The 16303-nt window shown below is 58.9% G+C and overlaps 1 protein-coding gene across 2 annotated transcripts in view; it reads left to right on the top strand.

Annotated features, from left to right (window-relative positions):
• The window catches only part of CHST8 (carbohydrate sulfotransferase 8), a 111196-nt gene extending 95585 nt beyond the window's left edge, over window positions 1-15611 (top strand). Inside the window, exons 3-4 of one of the 2 annotated variants that reach the window (XM_028529954.2) lie at window positions 13439-13476; window positions 14019-15611. In XM_028529954.2, the coding sequence (XP_028385755.1) occupies window positions 13439-13476; window positions 14019-15119 (1139 nt within the window). In that variant the 3' untranslated portion in view covers window positions 15120-15611. The remainder of the gene's footprint in view (window positions 1-13438; window positions 13477-14018) is intronic. The other variant, XM_036012065.1, reaches the window with a different exon arrangement.
• The last annotated feature ends 692 nt before the right edge of the window (window positions 15612-16303 follow it).

The raw sequence follows: 16303 nt of genomic DNA, 5'->3' as shown, positions 1-16303 counted from the left end.
TGGCAGGGCAGTGTGTTTGGACTCTGATTGTCGCAATTAAAGTCCTTGCCATCCGAGACAGCATATTTGATCATTTAAACAACATTTTGCATTCTCCTAATATATTTTCCCGGTAATGTTGTTAAACTGGGTGATAAAGGTTGAAATACAACCCCCTTATTCCTTATCTGCCTGGAATTAGAAAGGTTTCAGTATTACACGTTCTAAAGGTTTCATTATCAAAATTTGCCAGACTTTATAAAACAAACATTTTTCTGCCCTTGTTTTAATCAAAGGTGGACAGAAGTGTTGCCTTCTGCCGTGCGGGTCCCTTTCAGCACCAGTGGGAGGGGAGGCACCCTCAGGGCTCAAGGGGGTCGGGGGGGCCCTGGCTTACCTTCGATTTGGACCCTTGAGCATCAGGGAAGCCAAAACAGCCAGGGAGGCCCCAGTGTGCTGTCCCTCTTGCCCACAGGGAAGGTCCAGCCACAGGGTGCACTTTTGGCAAATAGAGCTCATCTGGATCCCAGTCCCTCTGTCTCCCCTCCAGCTTCCAGCTCCCTACCCGTCTGGCCCCAGGCCTTGACCGGCCCCCATCTCAAATCCTCTCAACCTTGAACCATCAGCCCCCCACCCACCTACCAGCACCCACTAGCTACTATGTATTCACCCACCATCATCCACCTGCCCCCCTTTACCATCTCGGTCCCAGCCGAGGTCAGTGTGCCATCCATGAGCCCTGTCCCCATCACCTGTGCCCCACCATATCTGGCGTGGGAGATGCCCCTTGTGCAGCACCCGCACCCCTCCCCACCCTGGTCCCCCTACCCACACCTCCCAGCGAAGGTGCCACGAACAGTGGCTAGGGCCACATACCCGGTGATGGGTCGCTTCCCCCCAGTGCCCAGCATCCCTGAGTCACCCTGTGTCATGACCCCTTATGTTGCATATTAGGCCATTGGGCCCTTAGGTGAACACATCTCTGCCTCGGGAAGAGGGCACTTGGGCCTGACTGTGTTCGCCTGGGATGAGGGGACCCTCCCCTGAAATTTGACCCTGGCCCCTGACCCTCTGTTTGGATGCCAGGGGCAGGATTAATTTGACCAATGAGGAGGCCCCTGCTCTCACAGACTTCTGGCCAGAGCTGAGCTTTAGCTGGGCTGGTGGGAGCGGCCTGGGTCTTTCCATGGCAGCTCCTCAAGTGTTCTCCCACCCTGCCTGCCACCTCCTACCTGTGCTACCTGTGAGGACAGCCGGTCCCAGATGTTGGGGGCATGGGTGACAGCATCTCTGACAGAAGACCTCAGCCAAGGACAAGAACAGGAGCTGGGGAAGCGGGGCTGCCAGTTTCTTCCTGAGCCAAGGCTGGGTCTCACCTAAATCTGTTGTGGAGGTGAACCTTGACCTTGCCTTCAGGTGCTCAGAGCTCTTCTCTGTCAGGTGAGGTCTCAGTGGAAAGGGATGATTCTGTGCTCATCACTGAGTGAGAGAGGCCAGCTCAGGGGCACCTGTGTGCAGCCCAGTGGGTCCTCTTTCTTTCAAGGAGCTCAGCTCTGCAGAGCCATCCTAGCCTGGCCCCACCTGGGGCTCTCCCCACCCAGGACAGAGCTGCAGACTGGGAAATGTCCCCAGTGTGCTCCAGAAGCTGTCCGGGGCACACAGGAGGCTGTAACCCTCAGGCAGCACGTGTGGGTGGGGCTCCTGACCACAGCTGGCTCCTGTTCTCAGTCGGGGATGCAGCAGGACAGACAGGAGCAAAACGCTGGAAGAGACATTCTCAGGATGTCCGGTCCGCCACGCACATGCCGCCCCCGGCGCCCAGGGGAGTGCTTTCCTGTGGATTTCCAGCTTTTCCAAAAACCCTGCCATCTCGAAGCACAAATCCTCACCAAAGCCTCAGGCATTTAAACCCCTTGTTCAAGCTCCCAGGACCTCACACCCTGTGTGTCCTGTGCCCTCCCTGCCCCGAGTGTGCCTGACACCGCAGCCCCTCTCATCTGCCATCCCCGCCCTACAGACGGAGACATGTTGGTCTCCATTGTAAGCATCCCCGGTGTGATTTATTGCCATCATCACAATATTTTGTTTGGAGCTGTAAACCTCCAGACATAAATCAAGTCATTAGAAGGAATAGCGTGTGATCCTGCAGACGCTGCTGCGGTGGGCTGAGCGGCTCCCACCCAGCTGTGGACTCATTAATTCCGGAGATGATGGCCCCCCCACACCTCCACGGCAGCACTTCATCTCCGCCACACACAGCGTGGAAGGCCAAGGGCACAAGCCGGGCAACGTCGTGTCTTGGAGCAGCACGTTCACGACTGCAGAGAGGGGCCCAAAATGCACGCCAGCGGGTCGTGGAGACCGGAGCCTCGGTTTCGCAGGGGGCGCACAGCCAGGAGGGGCCGCTTCAGCAGGGCTGCAGGGCAAGGGCTCTCTCATCCTGAGAGCCGCCAGACTTCACAGGTGGCAGGAAAACGGCTCTGAACGTCTTCCACTCTCCCCTCATAGAGACCTTGCCATCCTTCAGGCAGCCATTATGCGGGGACTTCATTCTATTTGAGAAGCAACAGGTCTAGTTCCCTGGCTGGGCTGTGGACATGCAGGCCTCGGCTGAGCCTGGTGGGGGGGGTGGGACTCAGGGACTTCGGACGGGCCTCCCGGGACCGCAGCCCCCACCCTGCCAGGCGAACGCAGACAGTGCGCACGCAGTTCCCTGCAGGTGGGGCCTCTCCTCCGTCAGGAGACCTCCCCCTCAAGCCGGAGAGGGGGTCGGGCTGGGCATCTCCATGGAGGGGTTGCCTTAGCCTGGCAATTCTGAGTCCACATGACAACTGTGAAAATTCTGGATGACATTTCCAGCGTTTGCTCCTACTTCTTATTCTTGTGCACAGTTAATGAGGGTGCTGTTTTGCAGTGCGGGCCAGGGAAGCTGGAGGTCACAGGGCTGGGTTGCGTGGGTGGTGTCTGGACACTGTTTTCCCCACACTCGGTACTGCTTCCAGCTGCGAGCTCCCAGCCGCAGGTCTGTGCCTCTGGTTCCTATGGCCAAACCCAGCGTGGGAGCGGCTCCCCACCAGCCCCTCCCTCCCCCGACCTCCCTCAGACAGCAGCAGGGTGGGGGGGCAGACATTCCCTCACCTCACCGGGTGGACCTCTGAGTCCATGAGCCCCCAGCCCTGCATGGGGTCATTCTGCAGAATCTGCCCTCCTCTGCCTCCTCTCCCTGCCCTCCCCGAGTTCAGGCCCACCATTCCTCACCTACCGCAGGATGTAAGAACCCTAGCCTGTTTCCCCTTCCTTTAGGCCTGACTCTTCTCCAGGCCACCTCCCGGCCACCTCCAGAGAGACCTTTGAGTGTGCAGCCTGCAGGCTCCTCGCCTCTGCCCCCTTTTCTCAGCCACGGAGAAGGCACCCGGGGACGGGGCACCATTCACGAGCCACGGGCTGGGTGCATAGCCCCTGCAGGAGGACGTGAGCCTTGGGCAGATGTCAGGGGAAGGCAGTGTCCCCACAGCAGCCCCTACAAAGGCCAGGATGCACGTCTATACTCTGGGCCTTACCCTTGGAGAAGCTGGGAAAATTCTTAGACCAGAGGCTTTCTGAGCTGCTGGTGGCCCAGTTCTTGGCTGGACCCAACTGCAGCTTCAAGGCCTTGCCTTCAGAGTGTTAGCTCTCTTTTCAGCTGCGTTGCAGCTGTCCAGGCCTGCGGTGCAGAACTGGACTGACTGTCAGGGCTCCTGGGTGCTGCAGGCACCTCCAGTCTTGCCGTTTCCACCGGGAGTCGTCAGAGGTCCTGCTCTGCTCTGAGCACACAGGATGATCCCTGCAGTGCAGCTGCCCGTCCGTGGTGCTTGAGTAGGGCCAGGGTGCTCTGCTGCCAAGCACTGGGATACGATCAGTGGACAGTGGTGACCACTGGGGCACAGCCATTTGGGGCTGTTTGATAAGGACTAGTGCATCCATCCCTGAGCCCCCAGGCAGCCCTTAACAGGAGCCTGACTCCCCAGGGGACCCTGGGGGCCTTCCTCAGGAGAGAGGGGCCCCCGCAGCAGGTCGGGGATGTGGACACTTTAAGGAAGCATCAGCTAGGACAGATTTGCTTTTGTGGCTCTTCAGGGTATCGCAGGCAACAGCTGTGACCGTGCTGACAGCCACAGGCCAGCTCAGTAATTGACGCCTCAGCCAGAACGACTCATCCTGAAGCCGGCTAGAGCTGAGCTGATCTTTATCTCGTGGCCGGGCCACCTCGGTAATGAGGCTGCCCCGCTGGTGGCCTCCAACAGCCTGACTCCGTTCCAAGAAAGAAGTGCCTGTCACGAGGCTGGGCCGGTCGGCGCTGCTGGCGCGTCTCCTGAACACAGGCAGCCCTCCGGTGGGGCCACCACTGCCTCCGGCTCCAGCGTGACTCACTCATTCTTATTCCTCAGTAACCGCCTCCCCACCCCCCCACCCCCGCCGGGAATTCACCAATGTTTAAGCCAAATTAGACCGCTTGCTGCAGAGCTGGCCGGAGAGCGGTCACTAGGTGCCCCGACAGGCAGACAGGAGGAGTTGTTACGTCCGTCCCCTCTGACTGGCCTCAGCTGCTCAGAGCGGATGCCAGGCCTCCCCGTGGGCTCCGGACAAAGGCAGGACTCGGGCCAGGCCTGCTGCCCGGGCTTCAGGTAATTGGCTGCCTCGGTTCTGTGTTCTCTCCTGTGACAAGTGCTGGTCCCGCACTCTCACTGGGCCCCAGAGGGCCTCAGGCAGTGGAACGAGTTCCTGGGCACATATGTTTACCCCCGTCTGCCACATGCCCTGGGGGCGCCTAAATTGGGAGGCCCACAGGCACCTCAAACTTAAGGACGGTCTGCGCTGCTTTGCAGGCAGTGGCACCGGCGTCCATGCACTGTTCAAGTCAGAGACCAGCGTCTCCCTCATCCCGCTCGCAGGCAGCCCAGGTCCGGCTGCGCAGCGGGGGCGGGAGCCGGCTCCTGCCAGCCCACAGGGCCCAGCTCCACATTCACATGAGCAGCTTGGAACCTGCCGTGATGAGCGCACACACCACAGGAATCAGCACACACCCCAAATGAGGCTGCTCCGTGTCACCCAGGGGGCCAGTCGTCACGCCTCTTCCAGCACAGCCCCCTGCTGACTATCCCTCTGGAAATGCACTTCCTGCCTTCCTCCGAGTTCTGCCCTCAGTCCCCGGGTCCAGGCCCCGGATGGCCGCTGCCTGGACGATGTCAATGTTCACTGACTAGCTGCCCTGCTTCTGTCTTCAGCTCTTCATCTCAGAAAGGTGCTTAAATTCAAAATAACTTCCAGCTGAAGTCCTTCTAGGCTCCCCCTGGACCTTAGGAGATAGGATCCAGGGCCTTTGCCAGGACCACGAGGCTCTTCGTGCACTGGCCCCCGCCAGCTCCCGTGGTCCTGCCATTTCCCGACACCCTCCAGTCTCTGCACGCCTTTGTTCCAGGAGCCCTGCACTGGAGGCACGAGACCACCAAGTCCCGACCTCAGGGAACCCTGTCCTGCTGCCCTCGGCTGCTGACAGTCCCCCAGGCCACGCCGCCTGCCCTGTCCTCCTTTGCTGCCACCGTGCTTGGGATTGCCGTCCGGTGCCTCCTTGCTTTGGCAGACTGGGAACCCCATGAGAGCAGGGGTGCCATGGGGTTCCCTGCCTCATGGGGGGCCAAGACACCGTCACATGTGCCTGAGACACTGCCCGGCGCCTGCAGGTGCTCTGGAGTGAAGGGGCAACTCGTGCTGGGCAGAATGACTGCTGCCGCCTGGTGTCCTTGCTGCCAACGGACTGGGGGAGGCAGCGATCGGGCCGCCAGGGGAACCGTGGCCTTGCTGGTGAGTTCTTTCCCATCTGCAGCGGCCTGCACTAGCTCCCGCTCGTGCTTCCGGACCACGTGTGCTGAAGGGTACACAATGGGCAGAAAAGGCATGTACTCACAGGAACCACACACTGACATGGACACACACACAACTCCCCACCCGGCACATCCACAGCACATAGCAGGAAGCACACACACGTGTGGTGCAGAGTGGTGGGACACATCCCTTTAGTGAGCACAGTGGAACACAGGGCAAGACGTCACTAAGTCCCGTTCCATGCAACGTGCACCTGTGGGTGTGCAGCGCAGTGCACCGCACGTGTGTGCTGGGGCCGCATACACACCGACCACGGCGGCTATCATCACCCCAGGCTCTCACAGGGCAGCTTCAAAGCAGGAGCTGAGGACCCCTCTCTTGTGGACAGGCGGGCACACGGAGGATGCTCAAGGACACCCCCGCACCCACCAAATGTCGGGCCGTGAGTGGGTGGGGAGGGGCAGGACAGCTGCTGGGTGCGAAGAGCGGCTAACTGGCTGGCTGGCTGGCTGGTTGACTGACAGGCAGCTCCAGTGTGCCACCCTGACAGCTCCAAGGGAATTCGCAGCCCAGGCTGAGCTGACAGGGAACTACCCAGTTGAATCGTGAATCCTAATCACGGAAGCGAGGGAATGGAACTGCTAAACAAAACAAGTAGCGGCTGGAGCTGTCAGGGGCCTGTCAGCCCGAGACGGGAAGATTCCCGCGCCCACCCCCTCACCACTCACACTGGTCCTGGAGCCCCCGCGCTCTGCAGGACGTGGCAGGTGCCAGGAGCACCAGAAGTGCAGCTGCCGTTCCGTCCCCTGGGCTCTCGGTGCCCAGCACTGGGCATCACTTCATCTGCACATTTGCAGACCTGCACGATGGGTATTTTTTGTCCTGTTTTACAGATGAGGCAACTAGATTCAGCGAAGTCAAGGACTTGTCCCAGGTCTGTCTGTCTTTCTCTCTACCCTTTCTTTAAAAATATATTAACCCCTTTTTAAAAGCTATGACTCAGAGTGGAGTCTTCAGGCGAAGGGATCAGGGGTCACTGTGTGACCCCACCATGGGTTTGGTTTTCTCGGAGCAACTGGAAGAAACCCACCCACAGGGGCTGAGGCAAGAGGAGAGGGCCCTGCAGGGCCACCCACTGCCCTGCCCAGGAGCACGTCTGGCCAGACTCCCACCTTCCCCTCAGGTCTGCAGGGCTGCCTTTGTACTCCAGGAGCAGCCAGTGCCTTTGTCCGGGGCAGCCCCACTGCCTGGGGCAACAGGGCGGGCATGGCTGTGACAGAGGCTGGTCTCTGGGGTGTGGCGGGGGCCTCAGCAAAGAGACTAATGAGTTGGACTTTCCTGTGAACACAAGTGAGAATTTAAGGCCCTTTGGTAAGGCTTCTTCCATTTGAATTCTGTGCCTTGAGCCCAGGCTGCCCTCTAATTGCTGAGTGTGTTTAAACTTTAGTTTTGCATCTGATCTGCATAAATTAACAATCTGCCCAGGAGAAGGGAGAAGCTCCCAATGAGACAGTCAGAGGCAGACGCTGGGAAGTGCCCCTCCAAAGGGCACCACCCGGACTGCTGGGAGAAGAGCCAGCGGGGCGTGGCCACCAGGAGGCTCCGTGCCCAGCACCAGGCTCCGGCCCTCGCCCCACAGGTGGCCTGGGAGGCAGCCAGCTGGGTGTGTCGTAGTTCTGACCACACGGCCGGGGTCAGGTGGACAGACCTTCAGCTGGGGCAGCTCCTGTCCGCATCCAGCCCCTTGGCGGGCAGCTGCCATCTGGGCGTGCAGACCCTTCCCAGCCTGCCAGTCCAAGCCAGAGAAGTCCCTGCCCAGGGTTGGTGGACTCCAGCCAGAACCCGGGGCCCGCCTTCTGCAGGAGGAACCCAGTGCCCACCCTCACCTCCAGGCCCAGCCCTCAGTCCTGGCAGCATCAGTTTTTCCACAAGCATTTATTGAGCCCCTGCCGTGTGCCAGGCATTGTGCCAGCCTCTGTCTGGACACAGGTGGACCGACACCGTCGCTCCCCGAGAACACGAGAACTAACACAGTCTCACACCACTGGTGATGCAGACCAGCCCCACAGCGGCAACACATCCTCACTTTCTGCAGGCCACGGCTGCCCTGCCTCCAGAGTGCTCTTAGAGCCCCCTGCAGTCACATCGCCCCCTGTTACAAGTTGAATCCCCCAAAATACACTGAAGTCCCAACCCTGGGACCTGGGAATGTGGCTTTATAGGGTCTTTGCGGGTGTAATCGAGTTAAGATGAGGTCATTAGGGAAGACAACCACGTGAAGACAGAGGCAGACACTGGGCTTCAATTACCACAAACCAAGGAACATCTGGGGCTGCCAGAAGCTAGAAGAGGCTTCAGAGAGAGAGCTCTGGTGACATCTCGACTTCAGACAGCTGGCCTCCAGAGAGAATACATTTTTGCTGCTGTAAGCTGCTGGATTTGTGGTCGTTTGTCACAGTGGCCCCAGGAAACTCAAACACCTCTGTGATGCTTAATTTTTGTGTTAGGCAGGCCACGGCACCCAGATGTTTGGTCAAACACCAGTATAAATGTGACTATGGAGGCATTTTAAAGATGTGACTGACATTTAAATCGGTAGACTTTGAGTCAAGCAGATCACCTTCTGTGAAGGGGTCAGCCTCATCCAGTCAGCTGGGAGGAAAGACTGAGGTCAGCGAGGAAGGAGGATTCTGTCCCGACTCAGGCTGCAGCATCAGCGCCCCCCTGGGTCTCCAGCCTTGGCCTGCCCTGCAGGTTTCGGACTTGCCAGCCCTGCAATTACAGGATCCAATTCCTGAAAATAAATCCCTCCCCCACTGTTGAATGTATACATCCTATTGGCTGCTTCTCTGACTAATAACAGGCTGTCATTCAGAAGCCTCCCATACTCCTATGGAGTGGGGCCTGGCAGTTCCCTCAAGGCTGTCTCCCCCAAGGGCAGAACACCCGCCCTGGCTGTGCTTTCTCCTGCCGGCACCCTGGCGTCACACCCTGGGGCTCATCACCACCGTGTGAGTCCCACACACTGATGAACATGTTTCGGGGCGCCCCATGCAGGAGGCCTTTTGCACAGCACACATGTTGCAGGGTGCAGGAGCTGCTGCTTTCTAACAGGGGTGTGGAAGGCAGAGAGCTGCACACTGGTTTTTGTCCCAACAACTGCGAGGAAGTCTGGGGTGGGACCAAAGCTTGGACTCAAGATTTCGCCCTTGGGAGAGCCAAGACGCAGTGGGCACCTCACCTTCAAGGGTCTTCCCTGACTCAGGCCAGCCTGAAACCTCTGGACGGTTCCTGGCCTGAGGGGCAGCCTAAGTGGGCATGTGGGTAGATGACACAGGTGGATGTGGCCACACAGGCTCAACCATGAGAAGATGTAGGACACAGAAAAGGCAGCTCGGTTCCGGAAGGCTCCAGAGATCCAAAAACCGTGAGTCTGAAAGTCCACACAGTGCAAGGACCTCACACTTACACCGTGCATGGTGGCTCCTCTGGCCCCGTCAGTTCTCTCCCATCTCTGCTCCTCTCTGTGGGTCTGGCCCTTCGGCAGGGCCTTGCCTGCCCCCAACCCACAGTGTCCGGAGAAGCAGGGCCCTCCCCCCACTGCCTGCCAGGGCCTGCAGCTGGGACTTAAGCAACCAGAACAGAGTCACTCACCTTAAACATGACCAACCATGGGCTCGGGAGCCACTTCTAGCTCTTCGCGGGCACGTGGGTCCTGGTTTGACCCATGTCGGGGTCACTTGTCTACACCAACAGACTAAAAGGCTGGTGATCCTCATCCCCCATCTCCAGTGGGTTCTGGGCATCAAGGATTTGGGGCTCTTGAGTCGAACCCAGCAGGCCTCCCTCCTGTGACTGGAATAGGAGTGGGCAAGGGACCCTCCCCTCCAACAGCTTCCATTGCCAGTGAAGCCCTCTCCTTAGCCCTTGCCTCCCCGTGGCAGGTAACCAGGAGGCTTCTCACCCAAAGACTCAGAAGAAAACCTGTGAAGGGTTCACAGTGCAGAGCACAGGGGGCAGTCCCAATAACTCACACCTGGTTTATCCTCCCCGATGCTCACTTTCGGTGTGTTGTGTGTATTCCAGCCACTCTCTGGATGCCGTCTGTCCAGAAAGGGGAAGCGGTTGTTTATTTTTACCAAAGTGCAAGGGGATGGGGCTCCCTTAAAGACTGTTCACATCATGTTGAAAGGAGGAAATGGCCCTGACCAGGTGGCTCAGTTAGTTGGATCATTCTCCCATACACCAAAAGATTGTAGGTTCGATCCTCGGTCATGGCACATGCCTAGTGTGTGGGTTCAGTCCCCAGTTGGAGCACATATGGGAGGCAACTGATTGATGGATTCTTTCTCACATCAATGTTTCTCTCCCTCTCTCTGTAAAATCAATAAAAAATATCCTCGGGTGAAGATTAAGAGGAGGGAAGGAAGGAAGGAAGGAAGGAAGGAAGGAAGGAAAAGAAAGGAGGGGACAGGTAGCTCAGACACTGAAAGTGGCATGTATGTGACTGGCCTTGGGAGTCCCAGTCCCAGGGTGGGGGTGGGCAAGATGGGATGTGCATGGTGGCATTGGCGACATTGGTGAGACATTGGATGGATGAGAGGTCACGGCTTGTGTTGCTCAGGAAGCCCCCTATTTTTATCTAGATTGTTTCTTCTGGGGTTTGGGAGGGGCTGGCTGTGGATATATTGAGGCCAAGTACCCCAGAAGTCCCTCATGGCACCAATTCTGGTGACTTGGTGACACCACTTTCCTCTGTGGCAGGGCTCTTAGCTGCCTTGTCTGGGCTCCCAGAGAGCTGTCCGTGGTCCTGAAGTGCAGCCCACTGCGGGACACACAGACCCCAGCCTCAAGGACACAACAAGGCTCTGGCCTCCCCTTGCTCAGAGCTGGGGCGGTCTTTGCTTCAGCCTTTGTGCAAGCAGTGTGTGGAGAGCAGCATCCCTCCATGCAAGAAGCAGGGACATGGGGCCTCTGGTGATGGGGAGAGCTCATTACATTTCCTTTGTTAAAATCCTGTCTGTGCTCAAAGTGGCCACGTGGGTCAGGGGCAGTCATTGCCCAACAGGCTGCCATAAGGTTAAGGGCGGGGATCATGCAGCCTGTGGCAAATTCAGTCTCCCCATACGATGACTTTTCTTTTCAATGGAGGGACTTGCAGCCAGGTTGGCTTTGTTAAACAGAAGTGGCCAAAAGGTCAGGAGACTCGCCCAGGGCTGGGCTCAGCCCAGCTAGAACTTTCTCTTCAGCCCATGCCCAGGGCTCTGGGCCCACCAGCCTCCGCACGGGCCAGCCTTGGAAACTCCTGTCGGGTCTGCACAGATCGGGTGGGACTGGCCCCCAGCCCACCCCCCTCCAGGCTGTGGGGCCAGTGCAGATGGGAGGTCACGACCGTAGGGGCTGTGACCCCAATAAACACACCATCATCCGGCTGTGCCTGATGGCAGGACGCCTTTGGTAAGCGGCTCCTCAGCCCCACTTTGGGTGAGTCTGGCAGGACTCACGTGCTCCAGAAAATGACTATAAATAAGCGCCACTGCACCTTGACAAGCTGACAGGATTGACAAGCAGAGTAAATTCCTGCGTCTGAAATTCTGAGGAGGAGAGGTGATTTAGCAGAGCCAGCTGCCGCCACCAGAAGAAAATAATTAAGGAAACCCAGCAGCGTGGAGGAAAACTGAGTGTGTGGCAGGTCCCTTCTGGAAAAGGGACCTGTGATCATTGTCTGTGGAGGAAGCTGCACATGCCAGAAAAAAATGAGCTCGAGAAGCTCCCACTGAGGGTGGCTGCCGTGAAGAGGAGGAGGGGCGGGGGGGGGGGGGGGGGGGCGCTGGAAGGAAGCAGGCTCCAGGCTCAGAAGGCTCCATTCTAAAGGCTCCTCCTCATGGTCAGGCACACCCTGCACACATCCCACACCCTCGGGGTGCAAACAGCTCCATGCGGAGCTTCCCCTCAACCTCCATGGAAAAGTCCAGGAGGCCTGTTTCCGAGCCCACCCACCTCACACATAGATGCACATAACCTTGAGAGTGCTCAGGAAGGTGTGGACACTCTGTCCTCTGCCCACAGAAGGGCACACCCCTGTTTCGAGCCCAAAAGGACCAGAGAATAACACTGCAGCCCTAGAAAGATGTGGTGTGCCCAAGTTCTTCCTTCATCCCCTCTCTCTTGAGACTTGAGAAAAGCCCAGCAGGCTCAGGCTTCCCAGACCAGGGTAACCTCAGGTGTCCCCTGGTCAATTGCTGATGAATGAAGGAGGTGTGTGGGTACATCTTCAGAGTGACCAGGATGAAGCCAGGGCCATAGCAGTGGCTGAACCTGTACAACTGGGCTTCACAGAGAAATCACTGGAGTTCCTGGGTCAGGGGCAGAGGACCTAGATGTCCCCTTGCCAGCCGGGCTCCAGCCACTGGACCTCTGCCAAGTACACAGACAGCAGGGGAAGGCAGGGCCTCCAGAACTCAGTCAGGTACGGTCAGACACCAAGCCCCACCATGTCAGCTGTGAGCCCTAGCTCTCCACTTGTTCAAAGGGTGGTTGGTTCAAGATTGTGACTGGCTTTTGGCAAAGCCTCGGAGCAGAAGCCAGTCACGTGGCACAGGAGCAGGAAGAGCCCCTGATGCCTCAATGGCCAGGCAGGGACGGGGGAAGGAGGCCCAGACCCCTAAATAAATTCCCAAAAGAAACCCCCTTGTCCTCCCAGGACATTCCCCAAAACAGACCGAACCAGGTGTGAGGCAGAGTCATGTCCTCTGCCAAAGGTTTGCCTCCCTGGTGCTTGTTATACTGGCTGAGCCCAGCCCCAGCCCAGGCACAGGGCCACCCTGGGAGCAGAGGGACATTCTGGAGTGTGGCCAGTGATGCACTGATCCCTCTCCACCTTCCCACAGTCACCAGCGAGTGTCCCCTGGACCCTCTGCCTGGGCTCTGCTCAGCCCTTTGGGAGAGAGCAGGATGTGGTCAGCTCACGCCTGGAGCTCCAGCACCAGCTGAGAGGCCAAAACCACAAAGTGGGTGGCTGAGTCAGGGAGCTTTGCAGAGTGAGTGGGGAGGCCCCAGTTCACGGGGAACAAAGGGTCCCAGTCCCAGGCCTGGTGTGTGCCAAGGCGTGGGTGCCAGTGTGTCATTTTTCAACACGGAGAGTCCACACCAACTGCAGGGCTGACAGGGCACTGAGAGAGCATGGACAGAACATTCCAGTGTCCTCTCCCCGATGGTTTGATGACCGTGTGTGTGTGTGGCGGGGGGGGACTGGGCTGTAGGTTCCTGGCTGCTCCACTGGGCTGGTGTGTGGGCACACTGGAGCAGGACACCTGGCCAGGCCTTCCAGGTCACCTCAGGAGCCGAGACACTGAGAAACGAGCATCCGCAGGCAGGCAGGCAGGGGCCGTCTTTTCCGCACCACCATTTTCCATGTGGATAGGGGAGGGGGTGCTCATACTGAGCGGTGCCTCCCCCCCCACCCCAACTGCCTTTCTACAGAGCCTGCCCGGAGTGCCCTCCCTACCGGGGCCCACAGTCAAGAGGCCATAAGCAGTTCCCTGGGGACCACGTGGTTCTCCCACCGCTAATACTGTCCTCTCTGTTTTCTTTTCAGGTGTAAAGTTCAACATCAGGCTACAGCAGCCCCACAATGTGAGTGCTAAGAGTCAGATAAATCTCAGCACAGGCAGCCTGGGGAAAGTTGGTGAAGGCAGGGAAGAAAATTTGGAGCTCACATTAAATCCATTCTTGGAAAGAAAAATGCGTCCGGTCCTTCCCACCAGCCTTGGGAACAAAGATCGAGGCTGTGGGCCCGTGAATTTCCTGTTTGGAGTGCGCTAATTGACTCAGTAAATCTGAGCCAGCCTCCCCCAAGCCATCAGCATCGCACCCTGCTCTCTCCTCGCCAGGCCCAGCTTCCTGGGAGGCCTCCGCCATCTAGTGGGCAAAATGGCATTTGCACCACAGACGTGGCCAGCTGAGAGAAGGGGGACTGCAAGGGCTGGGCGAGGGCAGGGCTGGGCCAGGGAGGTCACGTCCTGCAGGGTCAGCCTGTCTCGCTCTCCCTCGTCTAGGAAAAACTCGGGTCACAGAGGGGGCAGTGACCTCGGCCATGGCAAGGCTCTTGCCTGTGTGACCCTCAGGACCCAGCTGACCTGTCCACCCTAGTATAACCATTTTTCTTCTTGTTCCAGGACTTCCCACCAGGCAGTTCCCAGGATGGCGACTTTAAGGCCCCCGCAGAGAGGGTCATCCGAGACGTGCCCGGCCCAGCACCCAGAGGCCTCAACCCGCTGGTGCCTGGCCAACTTCAAGCACACCTGGGGGCCCGTCTGAGACCAAGGCAGCGCCGCCGCCGGCTGCTTATCAAGAAAATGCCAGCTGCAGTGGCCATCGCGGCCAACAGCTCGGCCAGTGCCTTTGTCCGGACAGCAGCCCTGGCCCTGGATGGCCACTGGGTCAGCCTGCACCAGAGGCAGCAGGAGCGCAAGCGGGTGATGTGGGAGGCCTGCGCCAAGTACCGTGCAAGCAGCAGCCGCAGGGCGGTCATGCCCCGCCACGTGTCCCGCATCTTCGTGGAGGACCGCCACCGTGTGCTGTACTGCGAGGTGCCCAAGGCTGGCTGCTCCAACTGGAAGCGGGTGCTCATGGTGCTGGCCGGGCTGGCTTCGTCCACCGCCGACATCCAGCACAACACCGTCCACTACAGCAGCGCCCTTAAGCGGCTGGACACCTTCGACCGCCAGGGCATCCTGCACCGCCTCAGCACCTACACCAAGATGCTCTTCGTCCGCGAGCCCTTCGAGAGGCTGGTCTCCGCCTTCCGCGACAAGTTTGAGCACCCTAACAGCTACTATCACCCCGTCTTTGGCAAGGCCATCCTGGCGCGGTACCGGGCCAACGCCTCCCGGGAGGCCCTTCGGACGGGCTCCGGCGTGCGCTTCCCGGAGTTCGTCCAGTACCTGCTGGACGTGCACCGGCCGGTGGGCATGGACATCCACTGGGACCACGTCAGCCGGCTCTGCAGCCCCTGTCTCATCGACTATGACTTTGTGGGCAAGTTCGAGAGCATGGAGGATGATGCCAACTTCTTCCTGCGCCTCGTCCACGCGCCGCAGAACCTGACCTTCCCGCAGTTCAAGGACCGGCACTCGCAGGAGGCGCGGACCACCGCGCGGATCACCCGCCAGTACTTCGCGCAGCTCTCGGCCCCGCAGCGGCAGCGCGCCTACGACTTCTACTACATGGACTACCTGATGTTCAACTACTCCAAGCCCTTCGCTGACCTGTACTGACGGCCAGCGGCGGGGTGTGGGCGCCTTGCCCACCTACTCACCTGTCCCCAGGGTGGGGTTCCTCAGCCAGGAGCCTAGATGCGCCCAGAGCACCTGGGCCCTGAGGACAGAAGGCACTGTGGCTGGCGCAGGCCTTTGGTGGGGGACAGGGGCCCAAGCCTTGGTTGGGGACCCTGGCCTGAGTTTCATAGCTACTTCCTTGCTCCTTGGCTGAGGGGTTTACAAGAGGGGGTGCGTAAGCTGGATACCCCAGGAGCCCCAGCTGCCCACACGCAGCTCTGCTGAGAGTCAGGATGACCAGGGAAGCCTGAGGCCCAGCAGAGGAGGGCCCAGCGGTAAGGGATTTCCTACAGTCCCTTGGCCATTGCCTTGTACCAAACCAAATGGTTTGCAGCTTTTCTATGACCCAGGAGGAGGTTCCCTTGGAATGAGGTTCCAAATAAAGCACATGGTTTCCAGAGCAGCAGTGTCTACACTCTGTGTGTCGGTGTGGGAACACCTGGCCCCTTCCTGCTGCTGTCTAGGGCTCTTTCTCCCTCCCCAGAGCAGCCAGAGCCAGGCTCCTGCAGGCTGGGCTGCCCGGAAATCCAGGGCAGGAGTGGCCGGTGTTTGATGGGAGCAGGGAACCCAGTGGCTTCCATTCGGGACCTCTGAGGCCAGGACTCAGTTAACTGGGTCCTCCTGTCTCAGTACCAGCACCCTCATCCTGAAAAAGATAGACCTGTCCCCATGGAGGCCCATTTGGGGTCTCTTCTCATCAGTGCTCTTTGTGGGGGCCCTCTGAGGACCACCAGAGTAGTGATGAGCTCTTTAGGCAAGCAAGCTGCCACCTGGGGCTGCCACTGGGCTCCGTGTTGCCCTGTACGGGGCTCCCAGTGGGTGTGGCACTGTTGGGCAGCGAGTGATGCCATCCCTGGCTTTCCAAACCTCTGGGCTCAGTGGGGCTTTGGACCAACGCTGTTCTCTGCAGAACCTCTGACCCTGCCCTCAATGCCTGGCTCCACTCACCTGGCAAAGCCACCTCGAAGTTGTCTGGATTGTCTGCCCCTGGGTGAACCAGCTCTGGGAGAGGGTGGGGACATGCAGAGGAAACTTCTCCAAAAGCCAGTGTAATTCCAGAAAGGTCTTGTAGAAAGTTCTCGTTGGAGCTTTGAGTGTGGGTGTAACAGTGGCTGTTTGGGGGT

Source organism: Phyllostomus discolor, chromosome 12 (genome assembly GCF_004126475.2).
Source record: "Phyllostomus discolor isolate MPI-MPIP mPhyDis1 chromosome 12, mPhyDis1.pri.v3, whole genome shotgun sequence".
NCBI classification, from domain to species: domain Eukaryota; kingdom Metazoa; phylum Chordata; class Mammalia; order Chiroptera; family Phyllostomidae; genus Phyllostomus; species Phyllostomus discolor.
Note: the sequence above shows the minus strand (reverse complement) of the source record. Positions and strands in the feature narration are given on the sequence as shown.